The sequence below is a fragment of the Esox lucius genome, chromosome 4, assembly GCF_011004845.1.
Source record: "Esox lucius isolate fEsoLuc1 chromosome 4, fEsoLuc1.pri, whole genome shotgun sequence".
NCBI lineage: Eukaryota > Metazoa > Chordata > Actinopteri > Esociformes > Esocidae > Esox > Esox lucius.
This window is the reverse complement of record NC_047572.1, coordinates 33133794-33152664: the sequence shown is the minus strand read 5'-3', so window position 1 is coordinate 33152664 and position 18871 is coordinate 33133794. Positions and strand designations below refer to the sequence as shown.

Below are 18871 nucleotides of genomic sequence, written 5' to 3'. Positions count from 1 at the left end.
AAATGTTTTAAAACATGCTAAAAGCATGACACTGGGTGTTCTGCTATGGTAACATACGGTCTACAGACGATTATTCTCAGCCAATGCCAGTGTTTCCTCCATTTGGTCGGACAAGCAGAAACTTTAAAGTTGTAAGAATTGAGTGGACCTTCTGCCTTGCAATTGAAGTAAAACCAGAGTAGGCGCTACTGTTTCAGACAGTAACCAACAGGTCATTGTGGCTATTTGAGCATGACTAGACCTCTATGAGTGCCCTAAAAAAGATGTAATTCCATAAAATGTTCACATTTATTTAGCATATTGATTAGTTAACCTACAGTAGCCTTTGTGGTAATCGATGCATGAGACTATTATAAACGTTATTTAATTTGTAATTCTTTTTTTGACAAGGGCTTGACAGTAATGAAAGATGTTATACTTTGTAAGACCATTTCCCAAATAAGTGAGTACATTTTGCATTGTATGCTGTAAGACACCAGGTGACACACATGGCGCCGCACTATAGCAGGTTAGTGAGACTGCTCACGGACTACGGTCCATTTTACTGTCCATTGTGCTCTGGCTCTGACTACCGTAAAAAAATTGTTTTACCACGTTGTGAAACTTTTTTTAAATTCATGTCTACTGATGATTTTTTGGACAGGTCGTTGTGTCATTCCAGATACTGCCTATCTCTAACACAAATCAAACGACGCCTAGCGGCAATTTGCCTGGAATAAGAATACTGAGGGAATGAGTTTCCTGTAGCAGACGAGCACAGAAAGAAGCTAAAACAGGATGTGGCTTCATTTATAACACCGTGACAATGTATTCAGTCTTTCCGGAAGTTCTCCATTCACACACTGACCAAGGCATAGCATTAACTCTGGCAATTAGGCTACGTCTGAAGGCGTCAGCCATAGAAAGCCTGCCGTGCGAACACAGTTAAATCTTGCAAGTAGTTATTTAAATAGTTACCGTTGCCTTGAAAACTGCTTAGTAAAACATGCATGGGGGGGGGTCCCCGTGGCCAAGCAGTGACAAAGAAAGTATTAAATCCACTGTTTGATGTTACACCCTGTCAGAGTCAAAAACAAACACTGTGTTGCGTCTTATTGGTCACATCTGTCTGTGTCACACATGTTTGTCTAGATAATCAGCCTTGCTGTGGCAGACGGGAAGCAGAGCAGAATGTGTACGTACAACATAAAAATGACACTCACCGGCCACTTTATTTGCTAATATCACGCAGGACTCCTGCCACCAAGCGTAGTAGTTACCTTTCTGTCAGCTTGAACGAGTCTGGCCATTCATCTCTGACCTCTCAATAACAGGGGGTTTTCGCCCACAGAACTGCAGGTAACTGGATGTTTTCTGTTTATCGCAACATTCTCCGTAAACACCAGACTGAAGGGCGTACAAAATCCAAGCATGCCAGCGGTTTCTGAGATGCTGGAACCACCACTTCAGACACAAACAATCCTACCATGGTCAAAGTCTGTTACCCCACGCATCTGATGGAACCAGAACTAAACGTTGAGTCTATGTCTGCACGCTATATATATATATATATATATATATATATATATATATATATATATATTCAGTTGCAGCCATGTGATTCACTCTTTGGCTATTTGCATTAACGAGCAAGCCTACCTAATAAAGTGGCTGGTGACACCATGTTTGGCTGTAATCTGGAAGGGGTGGTGGCGTCCTATAATTTGATTTCATACTTTGTTGGCTCACATTCGGTTGAGTGTTAAGCAATCCGGTCTAATGCCGGCAACAAGGCGCCATAACAGCTAAAGCAAAGCCACGTGGCACATGACTACAGGGCTGCTGCTTGCCAATCCAATTAGACTTCCATTCCATTGATGAATTAATAAAGGTCTGGGTCTTGTGCTACATGAGAAGAGCAATGACAAGGAGACTGGTGACCAGTGCCCACCAGATACATTGATACATTTGCCGGTACCCATTTAAATACATACTATTTTTTTCTTCTTCTGGTGCATCTGCGGAATACAGTTCATAACACACAGGTTTCATTCCGTCTGAAAATACCAGACCTCCCCCCTGCTCCACCCTAACAGACCTCCAGCCAGCTCCACCCTAACAGACCTCCAGCCAGCTCCACCCTAATAGACCTCCAGCCAGCTCCACCCTAACAGACCTCCAGCGACCTCCACCCTAACAGACCTCCACCCTAACAGACCTCCACCCAGCATTGATACATTTGCCGGTACCCATTTAAATACATACTATTTTTTTCTTCTTCTGGTGCATCTGCGGAATACAGTTCATAACACACAGGTTTCATTCCGTCTGAAAATACCAGACCTCCCCCCTGCTCCACCCTAACAGACCTCCAGCCAGCTCCACCCTAACAGACCTCCAGCCAGCTCCACCCTAATAGACCTCCAGCCAGCTCCACCCTAACAGACCTCCAGCGACCTCCACCCTAACAGACCTCCACCCTAACAGACCTCCACCCAGCTCCACCCTAACAGACCTCCACCCTAACAGACCTCCACCCAGCTACACCCTAACAGACCTCCACCCTAACAGACCTCCAGCCAGCTCCACCCTAACAAACCTCCAGCCAGCTCCACCCTAACAAACCTCCAGCCAGCTCCACCCTAACAAACCTCCAGCCAGCTCCACCCTAACAGACCTCCAGCCAGCTCCACCCTAACAGACCTCCAGCCAGCTCCACCCTAACAGACCTCCAGCCAGCTCCACCCTAACAGACCTCCAGCCAGCTCCACCCTAACAGACCTCCAGCCAGCTCCACCCTGACAGACCGCCACCCAGCTCCATCCTAACAGCAGTGCTACCCTGGGTTTGAGGAGGACCCCAGGGGAACATACCTTTTCCTCCTCCTGTTTATGCTTCCTCTTCTCCTCCACAGCTGAGCGTCTCTGCTCCTCCTTCCTGCGCTGCTCTTCCAGCTTCTTCTGGCGCTCCTCCATCTGACGCTCCACCTGAAGCTTGGTCTTACGCTCCCTCTCCAGGATCTGAGACTCCCTCGTAGCTGGAGAGGATAAAGGGTGTGGAAGTTTAAGAGGTTGTGAGTGTGTAGGTTTGGCAATTGTGTGTGTGTGTGTGTGTGTGTGTGTGTGTGTTTGAGTCAAAAAAGCAAGAGAAAAACTGGTTGGTTTACTTTGCGACCAGCCCAGAGGTCACACAGTGAACTACACTAACAGGAAGTACCGCTGAAAGACTAGCCATGTCTGCCCTTGTGTATGTTACTAATCCAATGAGTAGATTAGGTCTGAAACGGTCAAGGTCAGTACCTGGACCCATTAAAGAGCGTGGTGAGCAGGCCAGACCCTGGAGACCTAAAACACAGTGTGGATTAGGAGAGGCACAACCGTTTGGAGGGAGCTCTTACCTTGTTGCCTCTCCGCCTCCTCGCGTCTCTCTTTGGCCACTCGAAGACGGTCGTTTATCCTTAGAGTAGCACCATCAATGACTGCATGCACACACAGAGACACACACACACACACGTGTAAACACACATGCAGTGGACATGGATGAAGTGTCTGTCATGGATTACAATGTGCCACCGTGTCTCTGAGGTGATCAGGTGACTGCCAGATGTGCCTGTCATTTTGCACCTGACATTAATACCTTGAGTCATCGTATTACAGTTGTCACGACTGGTTATGTGGTATTAAGTCGTTAGGTTATGGATGCGTGGCGTCACATGGGGGTGGATAAGAGGCAGATGTAAAGCCTGTTCCAGAACAGAACAGTCCAGTTTGTGGCCCTGCAACCACAGTCAAGACTGACAGAATTGTCTTAGCAACATGAAAGCACCTCCTAACTGGTAACTGAAAATGAAGTGGCGGCACTTTACCGTCCCAAAACTCAATCCATGTCTTAATTATAGGGAGCTGTAAGTCTGCACATTGCCTCTGTTAATGTACAGTATATACCTTCGCGGTGAGTATTCCTTCACCCATACGCTCACAAGGTATACGTGAATGTATGTGGACCCAGAGTCTTCTGTCAGAACCTGGAAAACCTGCATGAATATACTTGGCAAAGAAAGGCAGCTCTGATCCTGGGAATGCTTGATCTGAACTCTACAAGGCTTCCAAATGGCCTAAGCTTCATCGCGTCTGAGCTAAACAACATGAGGTTTCCTACTCGATGGCTGATGCACGTGTTGATTGCACGCTTCTGCCACGCCCTCGTGAGTAACGTAGGCGTACCGTTTTGCACGCGTGTGCATGCAGGTGCAGCCGGGCAGTCACCGTACCTGGCCGGGGGGACTTGGAGGCTGCGGTGCCGGATGGAGGGTTTGCCGCTGTTGCTGGAGATGCAGGTCTTGGGCTGTTCCCCGCTAGGCTGCGCCGCTCCTCCGCTTGGGCCTGGGCAGCTGCAACTGGACAGACAGGTAGGGTCAGGGGGGGCCAACTACCTCCGCGCAGCAGGACTTAGACATCTCTTTTTAGAAATAACAGGCTGCTGACCAAAGATTGGTTCTCTGTGCTTTGTTAGTCCTCCAAAGGAATGCATGTCCTAGAAAGATCCAGAGGACTTAAAACCAAAGAACAATCCCGTCATTCAGCCCCCCCCCAATCAACGGTCAGACAGACTGAAGTACACAGGGATCAGTGACGCCATGCCGAACGGAGTTGTGCCTGGAATTTCACCTGCCCACCCGAGACAGACATCCCTTATGGCTTTTACAAGATCAGACGGGGGGGGGGATCATAAAATAAAACAGGCAGCAGGGCTGCGTTGGATTTTGACTAGGCAAAGTACTCATAAATACACAGGCATAAAACTTCATAAAGTACAATATCAAAGAGACCACCTCAGCCTGATGGGCAAAATCACTCCATTCAAAGTAGGCCCAGGGGAGGAAGGAAGAGATCACCAGCTCTCCAAACCCTGGGGAAAACACTTTTCATCCTCAGTGTGTGTTTCTCTCAGGATGGTTGTGAGACTGCTGGCAGTGGCAGAGAGGGCATCATGTGATATAGTAGCACTGGCTGCTGATCAACACTCAAGCCAACAGCCTGAAATAGCCTCCTGTCCTTCCTGACCACCACTGATGAAAGGACTGGTTTCAACCCCCGCGGCAGGTTGACTGACAGTCTCTTCAGTCAGATCATATGAACACTCCAGGCAATGAGTCAGGCCACGCCCACGGATCTATAAGGCACTACTCATGCACACAGACCAATGATCTTCCGGATCGGCTGCACTTTTACAGTGGGCGGCTGTGATTATTTTGAATATAACTGCACAATATTAGAATCATTTTTTAAATTTAAAATACTTGATACTTTTTTCTTTTTATCCCGTGATTTTCAGAATCTATGATTCTGTCCGCAACGCGTGAATTATCGGGTCCAGACAAAGGAACCACGAGCCCTCATTCTGTCGGCACGGTTACCTCAGAACCAGTCCACATTCAGCACACCACACTGCTACCCTATTGGACAATTGCTCTCCTTACAAGACATGACCCTGACAGAGGTGCTTAATGCAACAGCAGCTTTCGTTTCAGGCAGACTTCTGCTGAGTGGAAGGACTGAGGACGGGAGGACATATTACATATGGGGAGGAGGGAAAATCAGCCGGAGTAAAACACAACCGGATATGAGAACAATAAAACAGGTCATCAGGGAATCTCAACAGGCACAAGGAGGCTGTAGGTTCAGACCATGTCACGTCTCTCCAGCGCTACACTAAACAACGATGCAGAAAAACCCCAGTGCTCATCCACTTCCTGGGGTTAGACGCCTCATTTGCCAAGTTTGCATTTCACTATGACTGTTTAAGTTCCACAATACAAAGACACTGAAGACCGGACGCTTTAAAACCATTTCAGTGGGCCAGCCTTTTGGATCACCTGTGTGTACGATGGCGTGATCAGGCCTGCATGTAGCTTAGCCTAAAGACCAGATGGATATCATTACAGAATATGCAAACACACTGACTCAGACTCACCAGTCACCCTCGGCAACTAACAGAGGAGGACAGAGGGCAAAGTCGGCCCTGCCCCAACACAGCATGCAAATAACAGCACAGCAACACGCTCCTGTCCAGTGCTATGACACCAGGTGACATCCAATCTCCAGTCTGACTAAATCGGATGAACGTCTGGTGGAACCTGGCCTTTGCAGAAAAACAGACTGCTGGGAAATACCTGCACAACTTTTGTGATTTGATTAATCAGGTTTATCTACTAACCAATCATATCTGACAACAGCTACATGCTCATATCTTGGGCGCTATGATTACATTCAGCAGTCAATGCTGTACGGGCTCAGGGAGAAGAGCTGTGATGAACTAAAAATTTAACAAGGCAACAACCAGCTGTTATGCCAGTTCACTGGGACAAACTAAACGTTTAACGAGGCAACAACCGTTACTGGCTAAATAGATTAGCAGCATTGCGTGATGTTCCATCTGATATGAACTGTCTGGATCAGTCTCAGAGGCATGATGGAGAAGTGAGAGATCAACAGAAATGATGAACTCCATAGCTTGATGTAGAAATACAAAACTAAGTCCTCCTATGAATTATTTAACAAACAAAAAAAATACTTTCACATTTCACAGATTGAGGTTTTGATGAGTTCCTTATTATATCAGGGGTGGATAGTCAGTTCAGTACATATCATTTTATACAATGTTCATGGTAATGTTATGTGCTCACTAAACTTCAGCATTTCTTGTCTAAGCTTGTTATCCATGTTTTTAAATAGGGTTGCATATTCTATTGGCTTGGGAAGCGATTAGACAAACAGCCTACTGTACACAACAGGTCACTTTCCTGTGATGTCATACTAACTCGAAGGCCAACATCAAACGACTGACAGGCCAAGCTTAAATGCATTGAGTGCAAAAGCCCGGGGAAACAGCTAGGTGATACCAAACATTTTGCAACTTCAATTTTGGTCACAGGATTTTCAGCAGAGTTTTCGTTAATTAGAATGTACCAGGACAAAGCTTTTATTTAGATGTTTACGTTTACAGACGTAAGGATGTGGAACCGAAAGAGACATGGTTTTCAGGCACAGTGGGAGGAGACGTGGGCCGACAGGATGAGGAAGAAACCTGCACCCATCTTTCCATCACTATGGAGATTTGCATTGATAAGCATAGTTTAGACCCGATTTGTGTGGCTGCAGTAAATCTGTCCGAGCAAATGATGAAGCACAAAGCCGGACCAGAGCGTGTTTACACACCAGCCGTGTCAACAGACTGTGTGAAATGTCTTAACGAAAACCATTAGGACACTGCCAAAGTCCATAAATAAAACATATAACAGTATAACAGTAACATTCTGATTTACTCATCTCCAAAGGTCTACCTCCACATGTGACTCTGATTGGAATAAATGCATAATCTGTATGTCCCTGCGACAATAAGGATTTAACATAAACCATATTTCCTCTTACTTTTCTGATTTACAAACTGCCCGCCTGACACCGATACACCACTTACTCTCACTAATGGGTTTCCGTCAGCCCTCAATTACTGTGGGACAAAGTGATGATGCAGACTCAGCAGTCCATCTTTGACTAAATAATATTGTTAGCTAGCTAGGTAAAATGCCTATCAAACCCAAGAAATAGAGGCCCAGGAGTAATTTAAAATGGTCCAAAACATAGAGGATCAAATGATGTAAAATGATGAACAAATCTTTGGACTTTGGAGAGAGACTCTCGGTTTTCTGTTAAAGTGCTCTGTTTTTTCTCCATAGCATGAGGTTAGGTGATGCTAACACAGCTGTGACATGATATTAACCAAGAGGACAATACACACATGAATCTGACATCACACAAAACTCTGTTCAAAATTCTCTTACACGTGTTAATAGGCACTGTGTTCAGTCAATATTTTCCAATATGAAACACCCAAATACGGAAAGAAATAAAAAATAAGGTTAAACACCTCAACTCATTAGTCCCTAGTACCCATCCTACCAGGGAGTTGGGTGGGTAAAGTGCGATGACTTGAACGGCTTTAAAGCTCTGGCAATTTTGACTAGGCTAGAAAACATCCTGTAGGCAGAACTGTTAAAGGAGCATTAAAAGACCACTCATCATTGGGCTTCTGTCCTGGAAAGCATCATGGGTCAACAGACCGGCCAGTCATTGGTCATAAACAGGAAGCAGGACAGCCGACACCAACACAGCTGTAGAACGGTTCACAGACACAAATCTAGAAGTTTCCCACCAGGAAATGGCTAGGCGAACTTCAAAGCACTGTGGGTAACCCCCTCTGATGATCACCAATATACCTGCATGGGGCCGGCCAGTACTCAAACATCAGCCTGTTCAAAATAAATACAGAATACTGGCCATCTGCTGGAGACATGCCGACACCGACGCAGGCCCTGGCGCCTCCCGTACAAAACGACACTGACCCCAATCGTCAATGGACACAGCACAAAGAAACAGTCACAAGCACACAGCCCTCGCCTCAACCAACCACCCGCCCAACACCAGACGCACACAAATACCAGTCAGAGAGGAGACAACAGTCAGTTCAGTGGGTCAATGAAGGGTTGTTCCGTTAGCAGTGGATCTCCCAGGGCTGCAGATGCCCCCAATGAAACGCGTCCACATCGTCTAATTACGACAGCCTTCACCAGGCACAGCTGCAACCAGGCTGCATGCCTTCACACACACAAGATTACTGGGGACACACTGAAAAAGAGGTAAGCCAGTGCTATTTCCAGAGCCTCTGGGATGATGACTCGTTGACGACAGCAGGTCATGATCTATACTCACTGGCGAATGACAGAATGGTCAGAGCTGGAGAGGTGTGTCTTCAAACAAAGGCGTGTCCCAGGTGTGGCCACCGCTGAGGAACTCAACGCTCATGTTTCATTACCAAGACTTCATCACTGAAGATGAATGAGCACCATTCAGTCAATATGCTTGATGCTTATTGACATTTATATCCAGATAATCTAAATGCAACACATATGAACTAGGCCAAAAACCATGAACATGGGTAACTGACCTTAACCCTGGCCTTGAACATTCATATTAAGTAGCCTGCATTTAGTACCCAAATATTCCACCATGAGTGAGAACACCTGAAATCCCATTACCTTTCACCCTTTAAAAGGCCTGTCCTGTCTGGAGAATGTGTCAGTGCTGTAACACCTTATGAGAAACCAAACTGACTACTTGGATGGGGCTCAGCCACTGAACTCATGGCTAAACCCCTGTAGGAGACAGGGACGAGAAGAGCTACCTTTCTACTGCTACCAGGATCAGAAGCAACATGGGGATGTCCTCCTCCAGTTACCTCTTTAAAATACTGGTAATGCTTCTGATTAGTTTGTGCAGCTCAGGGACTGCCCGGATTCAGATAGTCTTGCTGGATTCTGCATCCCAGGTGTCTGATCTGCACTTATAATGTCAGGGTAGACAACACGCATTATTGTGTAGATAACCATGTAGTTTGGTGTTCCAAGCAATTATTTGTTTAGCCTCACGTTCGAACGCTGAGTGAAAGTCTATACAGACAGCACGATTAGAGATGTAAACATCTCATCACCGTTTCTCGCCTGTCCCCTGGAAAATCATTTCCCAAAGCCACTTAATACAGTGAATATGGTTTACAGAGTGAAGCTAGTGATTGGTAAACGGCATGAATAGAAGTAAAGGCGGTCTTTCAGAAACACCGCTCCTCCAGCCCACTAAGGAATATGCACCCCCACCCCAGAAATGTTGCAAAAAAACACAAGCATTTCAGCCTAATATGACAGCCTGAGTGAAAACAAACGTGAAATTCAGACCATGTGATGATCTTCTTGCAGTAACTGGACTGTCTTATCCTATCATCATTACCTTTGTTTGGCCTTTGGTACAGAGTCTATGTGGAATTCAGCGCAAAATCAGGTCAGACATTGTTATGTAGCTAGCTAGCTTACCTTGACAAGACAACAGTATTTGTTTTAAAGACTAAAGGCTGCATACTGGGATATGTGGCGACTGGCTGTAAATGTAATGCTGTTGAGCCAAAATGGGCCCCTGAAAATGGTGTACAGGGTCATGTACCTGTAAATATGTTCTCCTAGCTTCGACTGCAACTACGGGAGCTATGCTATATCATCTGTTCTTGTAAAACATTCCATAGTATACTAAGGTTTAATTAAAATTAAGTCATGGAAAAACACTTGCTGAGTGCAGATGACTTCATGATTAAAGATGAATGACTCAGTTTCCTTAGTTGCACTACCAAGGAAAAGTTTGTTGATAGCAAGGAACAAATTCATAGCCCCATGGTTAGTACACATGCCTTTATTGACGAGAAGCATGTTTTTGGTCAGACCTTAATAGTTTTGATTAAATTAACACTTAGGCAATGGAACATTTCACAACTACAGATTAGATACAACAATCACTGAAGTTGTATCAAAGCTGATTTGCCCCATTGTTATCAAAACCACTCGCTTTCAAACTTAGAATTGCATGGCTGACTGAGTTATGACTGTGATTCTGAAACAATGTTACACATCCAGCCCAAAATGACAAATTTAAAACAATAGTTTGTAATTCGCAGTAGTCACTGATTACATTCTTAAGACTGCTTGTATAGCAATGAGGGACACTCAATGAGGGGGAATTGTGATTTAGTGACTTGGCTACATAGGCAAGCATCTCACAACACACACTTCCTCTCAAATCCCATGACACCACCAGTGACCTCCTGCTTTAGTTCCAGGTCAAAACCTGTCAACGTCTACATCACACAAAATCCTTCAAAACCTTCGAGAATACCAAAACAAAAACCGAGCAATACCTAACTAACTACTTCCACGGAACATTATTAAGTGGAGTTAACGTTAGTAAAGTTTCTAACACAGGCAGTTTCTAACAGGGCCACCCGACAATTTAGCTACTATGTTTTAATGGTTGCAGCCTAACTAAACAAATACCAAAATGAGCTGCTAAATTACTGTACTAATGTAGGTAGGCAAGACTGATTGCAGAAAAAGGGCTAGGTAGCAAACATAATCTCTTAGAATTGGAGATGAGAAGATGGGACATGTTAGCTAGCTAGCAAAGAGTTGTGGAGAAAAAAAAAAAGCAAGTCGTGTTATTGAAATTAGTCTAAGTAGTGTAGAATGTATGGTAACATTTAGGATTACACGGCTAAATACCGATGTTTATTTTTCAAAAATGTTAGTTTCTGTAACTACAATGACCAAGTTTGATGCGTTGCTAACGTTAGTTAGCCAAAATATTATTAGCTATTATAGTTAGCAATGTATGGCGCCAGACAGCAGCGCGCGTACAGTGCAGATCAGTGTCAACCCGTCATGAAATAACATTTCCGATCCACCACTCCGCTACTATGGTAACGTTACATGTCACGCCGTTAGTTCAAGTTCTTCGAAATCTAACGGTTTGCGGCACCGTAGCATTGGCTACAACAACAAAAAAAACTTGAAATACATGAACTAAATACGAACAACTTAATGACACTTTTTTGAACGTTGTAAATAGCTAGCTACTGTACTATAGCATAGTGTAAACTTGTATTTTACTGTAACGTTAGCTACCTATATGAGTCTATCCTTTGTTAATGTTATTTGGCTTGGACACCTATAACTATAACATATGATATGGCTAGCTAGCTTTTAAACTAGCCGATGCCGGTGATCAGTTGCAGAGCTCCACCACCACCCTTGTCAGTGGATGCGGTTTGTTCGCTAAGCCATGAAATGGTCAAAATGAGACTTCATAAAGTAGTAAGCTAACTGTTACATCAGCACACCAATAACTCGTTAGGGTAGTTGTATTTCTTACCAATTTGAGTTCGCAACCCTTTCAGAGATGTTGCACCCTCCGCCATTGCTATGATGAAGTTTTCCTTCTCTATTTTTTTCCTACACTTCACCCCGAGGCGCGCATAATACGCGGTTACGTGGACAGCAAAGTAAAAAAGGGAACCGGTCATATATAGACAATAGCGGCATCTAGTGCCATCTCATATATGGTTTATGTTATCAACTGTTGCCTATCAAAGATTATACCATGTTTACAAAATCACGTATATCAGAACACAACAAGGAATCATAGTACTTACATATTTTCAACTAAACAGAATTAGAACACGAATAGGCCTAATACTATTGCGTTCAGAACATAAAAACTATACTGCATTAGATGCACTATAAGTTCCCAAAATATATTTGTGTGGCAACCAACTTGCCCTGTTTCTGTCATAAGATTACATTAGAGAAGCAGTTCTGAGAAATCAAGGCGTTGGCCTACGTGATGTCTTACCTTATGTAGAGAGTTGAAGAGTCTGAGGAGCAAGTTACAGAAGGAATCGTTTTGCAGCGGCGGTGAACCAACCACTCCCATAAAGAAAACCCCACAACCTCCCTGTTCTCTGTTCTCTATTTCCATCCAACACTATAGCCTCTGTCCTATCCCATCTCACATGCCTTAGCCAGCGGGGCCCTCATTCATTTTACATGGAAAACAGGGCGAAACACCACCCCGTGGGTTCTGTTACACTCCCCTGAATAATCGAGAAGTGCCCCTTGTTATTTAACACTGACACCACTGCAAAAAATGGAAGTGGTAGTGATAGGTTGGGCCTGTAAAGTTTTCAGATTCCATAAACCCGGCAATGTGATGTTTAGCACGTATGCTCATAGCCTTTTATTGGCTGATCGTCACATCTCTGTGCTTCGCATCCTGTGATTAAGCCGACAAAGTAATCTATCACATTACAATGCTGACTATTCACACATTATAAAGACAAATCTGTCTCATGCAACAAACAGTTACACAGTATTGAAAAATGGCTCCAAGTTGAATGGTTTACCCCTTACACAATGTTAGATTCAAGCCCAAAATAATCACATTCTTAACTGTGAAATTCTGCTTCCGTTCCTTTATTTGTACTTTTTTAAACGAACAGAACATAATTAAATATAATATAACAAGCCAGCAGTCCCACTGTCTCACAAAGTAGCAGAACTAGTACTTTATCATACTCAGCACCATACCATGCAGAAACGTAATTGGATTGGTAGGAGTCATGGCAACATATCCGTAAGGGATGTCTCTGTGTGATTGGCCACCAGAGCCTGGTGTGTCAATGATATCAGGGAGGGGCAGAAGGGCAGCAGCCTAAGGCAGTTGTGCACAGGCACTGGAAGACATCCGGGAAGCCATGGAGGTTAATGAGGACCTCCAGGGGGACACCTAGGGAATGGCCAAGCTTTCTCATCCCACAGCCCTGTCACAGACCCCGGAGTCCAACCACAGTGATAGGTCCTGGACTGTGTCATAGTCTAGCTTCTCCAGATTTTGACCTTGACAAACAAAGAGCAGTGTTGACCCAGAGCAGTGTCAGTCAATTTTCTGTATAATATAATATCTATTTCAGCACGGTGAGTGGGAGTTGTCACCAAGTTGAAAGTATTCAGACTAGCCTGGATAGACAGTACACTACAATACCGAAAATAACTTACATTTGCTCGATCAGCTTGTTTCTCCAACATGACTGAGGCAAACAAAAACAATCCAAAATGTCTCTTCCATACAGTTGCAAAGTTAACAACAAGTGAAGTGGGTCTTCACTTTAGCTGTAATGAATACATGAACTACTTTGATGAAAAGATCATCACCATTAGAAAACAAATAACTGACTCCTCCTTAAATAGTTATAGTCCCCAAAATCTCAGTTGTCCTGAGAATGTCCTGAACCTCCCTGACCAGGTGTCAATGGGGACACTTGAATTTTTTGATACCGTTTAGCTCGACATATTCACTACATTTGTAATAAGTTCTAAACCCACAGATTGTCAGCTAGACCCGATTCCAACAAAATTACTTAAGGAGCTATTTCCTGTGCTAGGTCAGCCAATGTTGAACATAATAAATTGCTCCCTTTCCTCCAGAGGTGTAGCAAACTCACAAAAAATAGTGGAAATTAAGCCTCTTCTAAAAAAAAATCTGGATTGTGACATTTTAAAAGTTATAGGGCAACATCGAACCTCCTGTTCCTCACAAAAATCTTAGAAAAATGTGTTTCCCAGTAACTGAATGCCTTCCTGAAGACAAATAACATTTATGAAATGCTCCAGTCCGGTTTCAGATCCCATCATAGTACTGAGACTGCACTCGTGAAGGTAAGAAATGACCTTCTAATGGCCTCAGACAAAGGTTCTGCGTTTGTCCTGTTGCTTCTTGATCTTAGTGCTGCTTTTGGTACTATTGATCACTCCCTCTTCTTAGAGAGACTGGAAACCCATATTGGGCTATGTGGACATGTTCTAGCCTGGTTTAAATCTTATTTATCTGAAAGATATCAGTTTGTTAGTGTGGATGGCATATCCTCTGACAAGTCAAAGGTATGTTTTGGTGTTCCTCAAGGCTCGCTTCTGGGCCCATTATTGTTCTCACTATATATGCTGCCTCTGGGTGATGTAATCCGGAATCACAATGTCAACTTTCACTGTTATGCTGATGACACACAGTTGTATATATCATTGAAGCATGGAGAAGTCCCAAAATTAACTACTTTGGAAGCATGTGTTTCAGATATTAGGAAGTGGATGACAGAACTCAAGAAAAACAGAAATGCTCGTTTTAGATCTTGCATGGAGCCCCAGATCAGGGGAGATTGTCTGTCATCTTGAACTTCTTCCATTTTCTAATAATTGCGCCAACAGTTGTTGCCTTCTCACCAAGCTGCTTGCCTATTGTCCTGTAGCCCATCCCAGCCTTGTGCAGGTCTACAATTCTATCCCTGATGTCCTTACACAGCACTCTGGTCTTGGCTATTGTGGAGAGGTTGGTGTCTGTTTGATTGAGTTTGTGGACAGGTGTCTTTTAATACAGGTAACGAGTTCAAACAGGTGCAGTTAATACAGGTAATAAGTGGAGAACAGGAGGGCTTCTTAAAGAAAAAGTAACAGGTCTGTGAGTGCCGGAATTCTTACTGGTTGGTAGGTGATCAAATACTTATGTCATGCAACAAAATTCAAATAAATTATTTAAAATTCATACAATGTGATTCTCTGGATATTTTATAGATTCCGTCTCTCACAGTTGAAGTGTACCTATAATAAAAATGACAGACCTCTACATGCTTTGTAAGTAGGAAAACATGCAAAATTGGCAGTGTATCAAATACTTGTTCTTTACCATGCCTTTTCAGATGTGTGACCGTGTCCTCCCTGCTGTTCCCATGGGCTGTCTTCATCTCCTTCTTGGGGAGGACTTGATGTAGGCCGTGACATTGATGACAATAGAGGTGGGATGCATTTCACCCTCATGGCTCAGTGAGCTTAGACATCGGCTCATCTGTAAAATACATTTTGTTTCTGTATGAATCCCTTTTAATGTAAAGGCTATACCATTTACCTGATTACAGTAATTCCCCACAGCAGACCATCTCGCCATTAGAACAGGAACTGGTCTGGGGCATCCTTGGTTAGACCAGGAATCTCTGAGGGGGGAACTGGCAGTGTCTCTATTGTCTCTGTGATGTTGCAGAGGAGTGTATCTCATGGGAAAGCTGCGTGTGCTTCAGAATGTAGGCCTCCAGGCCAATACTCAGGAACCTGTTTGTTTTTAGATCACTCAATGGTTCAGAGCCAAGTTACATCTCAGACCTTCTCACTTAGTATGAACACCCTAGACCCCTCTGGTCATCAGGGTCCGGTCTGTTAACTGTTCCCAGAGTGAGGACAAAGGCTGGTGAAGCAGAGTTGAAACCAACTTAGTCACAGACTTGCTTCAGCAATTACCACCTTTAAATCTAAGCAAAACAACTTTATGTTTCTACTACCTGTTATATATTTTTAATGATGGTTTAGCCTGATGCTTTATCTGATGTTTTATTTATTATTTGTGTGCTTTGTTTTCATGTATTATTTGTGTGCTATGCAGTTTTTTATGCTAAATCTAATTCTAGTTGTGCCTGATTTTTTGGCCTAGCAATCTAAAGTATTTTGAATTGTCCCTGTGTATGCAATGTGCTATAAACATAAACTTGCCTGTCCTTGAACATACCACAGACACCACACACATTAAAACAACATTCCAATACCACATTCTGTGGATTCTAAAGATGATGTGAGAGTGAATGGAGTTTTAGCCATGTTAGTACCAAGGCCCAAAGCAACTGAACCAAAGGGAAAGTGGAGGTAGCAGTCGCTGGACCAATAAGAGCCATGGAGACTAGTACTGCATATAGCATAAATAGAGAGACAATGCTCACATAACCAACAAACACAATTTTTAGAGTTTACATACTATTACTCACTCTTCTTAAGACACATATCTGAAAGTTGCTCTCCAGGTTTACAGCCATTACAGTTTAGAAACTCAGCCAGCACCAGAACACAGGATGCCTGTGGAGAAACACAACTCACATAAAACCACTAATAGTCATAACTACAAAGTTAGCCCCTCTCCACAACAATGCAGCATCAAGCAAGACCTATGGTACCATCAGCAGATCCGCACAAACACTGGCTTTCAGAGACAGACCCTCTGTGATCCTGGAGTCTGTGCTGCTGGATGTATGAGACAGACCCTCTGTGATCCTGGAGTCTGTGCTGCTGGATGTATGAGACAGACCCTCTGTGATCCTGGAGTATGTGCTGCTGGATGTGGGAGACAGACCCTCTGTGATCCTGGAGTATGTGCTGCTGGATGTATGAGACAGACCCTCTGTGATCCTGGAGTCTGTGCTGCTGGATGTGGGAGACAGACCCTCTGTGATCCTGGAGTCTGTGCTACTGGATGTATGAGACAGACCCTCTGTGATCCTGGACTCTGCTGGGTTATTAACCAACTAGAAAACTGAGTTGAGACTGCTGCAAATCACTTGTCTAATCAAATATCCCAAATGCTCTTAATGACAGTGATTTGAATCAGAATTAAACATTCAAAACTTTAACCAATAATGATTGGATTTCAGAGTTTTGAAAAATGCCTCAGTCATACTCTTATGAAACACAGTGTAGGAAACAACAACAGTGATGGTAAATGACATAGTCCTTCATTGTCACACCTATAGTCAGTCTCAGTCAGACGTTAGAGGTGTCCAGGGTCTGTGGAATGTATCCAGCATGTAGAAGAGAGGCTACCTACTCACATCCACACCCCGTGGTGGGAAAGCCTAATGGGAATCCCTTCTCAACACCCAGCATTCCTGATTTGTGTCACAGGTGACATTCCTTGTCAGCCCATGTAGACAGCAAGGAAACACTGTGAACCTGGCCAGGAAGGCCTCTCTAGAGGCTTGGCTCGGTTCTATAAGACCCAAGAGGATAAGAGGAAGCAGGTGAGCCAGGATGAATGGATACAGCCTTCTTTTTCACACAAAGAAAGTATTTTGTGCCTGCATGGGTTTAGTTTTTTATCCAATATTTTGCTTAATTACCAGGAACTAACTGTGAAACAATTCATACATGGTCAGTTATCTAAACAGAAAGGGCCTATCTATTGAATAATGTGTCCAGAAAGAGACAGTACACTAATTGGCCAATAGGTGGAGGTGTAGGCTCATGGCAGCAGTCATGACACGTTCTTATTGCTGTGGTACAATTTTCCCTGTGGTGAATTTGCAAAGTACAAAACTAAAAACAGATCATAATTTTTTTTAATCTATTTCCACTTTACACAAGTACACTTTTTGTGGCCTTTCACTATGCAATTCTCACATTACATTCAGTATAATTCTCTTCTCTCTTGTTAAAATAAAATTCACTTCTACTTAATCCAGCATGCTCTCTTAAAATAATCACTGAACTGTTTTAAAACTTTCCTGATTAAGAAAAGGCATCTACTACAAATTTCAAAACTACAAAATGAACCTAACAAACACTATGTTTGGTGAAAAAGTAATAGCTGTGGAAATGTACCACACACACGTGAAAAGAACACTCATGTTTTCACATCTAAACAACACATTCATGTTTATTGTCAATTATCAGGGAAAGATTTCTTCAATAATCACATTAAGTAAATGTGGGATTCAGTCAGTGGTTACTAATATATGTCTTGCATTTCACCGTAAATATTAAACATCTACACTTAATATGAATATGGAATTTTCAAAAAGATTATGAATATAAAACGGGCTGCTAAAAGACTGACCAGTTTTGAGTTTTCTTCTGAAAAATAGAACAAAACCATGAAAAAGCTACATCTACAGCAGTAGCTTCTCAGGAAAACATATTCCATTTGATTTGATGAATTATCTCCACTGGAAAACTGAGACCATACTGCTGTCACTGTTTACTCAATATTTATTACTATTGCATACATGTCCACACACACACACACACACACATGTCCACACACACACACACACACATGCCCACACCTACACACACTGTATGTCCACAAACATTATACATGATTGCACAAAAACACAGACTTTAAAGACTTAATATTAACATTGCCTCTCTTATTCTCAGACAAACCACATGTTGTAAGGGATTTATTAAACTCTTCTCCGAAATGTAGAAACACTCTCCCATTTCAGTCACTATGTCGTTCATGGTGTTTGTCATTCAAATTATATAATCTCACATGTCAGAAAATAAAGTATCTCAGAATGTTGAGAGTAAGTACAGAAAACAGCAGGTCAGTGGGTTATTGTCCTCTAATGGCCCTTTAAGGCTTGCATCACTTGTGTAAAATGGAGAATAGAACATGCACATTACCAACTTCATCATGACTTCACCATGACCTCACCATGACTTAACCATGACTTCACCATGACCTCACCATGACTTCACTGTGACCTCACCGTGACTTCACCATGACTTCACCATGACCTCACCATGACTTCACTGTGTCCTCACCGTGACTACACCATGACTTCACCATGACCTCACCATGACTTCACCATGACC

At 43.3% G+C, this 18871-nt stretch overlaps 1 protein-coding gene across 14 annotated transcripts in view; it reads right to left on the bottom strand.

Moving 5' to 3' along the window:
• Window positions 1-11895, bottom strand: part of map7d3 (MAP7 domain containing 3) — a 33456-nt gene extending 21561 nt beyond the window's left edge. For 12 of the 14 annotated variants that reach the window (XM_013133672.2, XM_013133673.2, XM_010906071.2 and 9 more), the window contains exons 1-4: window positions 11784-11895; window positions 4250-4375; window positions 3377-3457; window positions 2853-3016 (exon numbers count right to left, since the gene is read on the bottom strand). In XM_013133672.2, coding sequence (XP_012989126.2) covers window positions 2853-3016; window positions 3377-3457; window positions 4250-4375; window positions 11784-11829 — 417 coding nt within the window. In that variant the 5' untranslated portion in view covers window positions 11830-11895. Of the gene's footprint in view, window positions 1-2852; window positions 3017-3376; window positions 3458-4249; window positions 4376-8476; window positions 8646-11783 lie in introns of those variants that run through there. The other 2 variants (XM_020045956.2, XM_034291870.1) reach the window with 2 other exon arrangements.
• Window positions 11896-18871: the final 6976 nt, after the last annotated feature.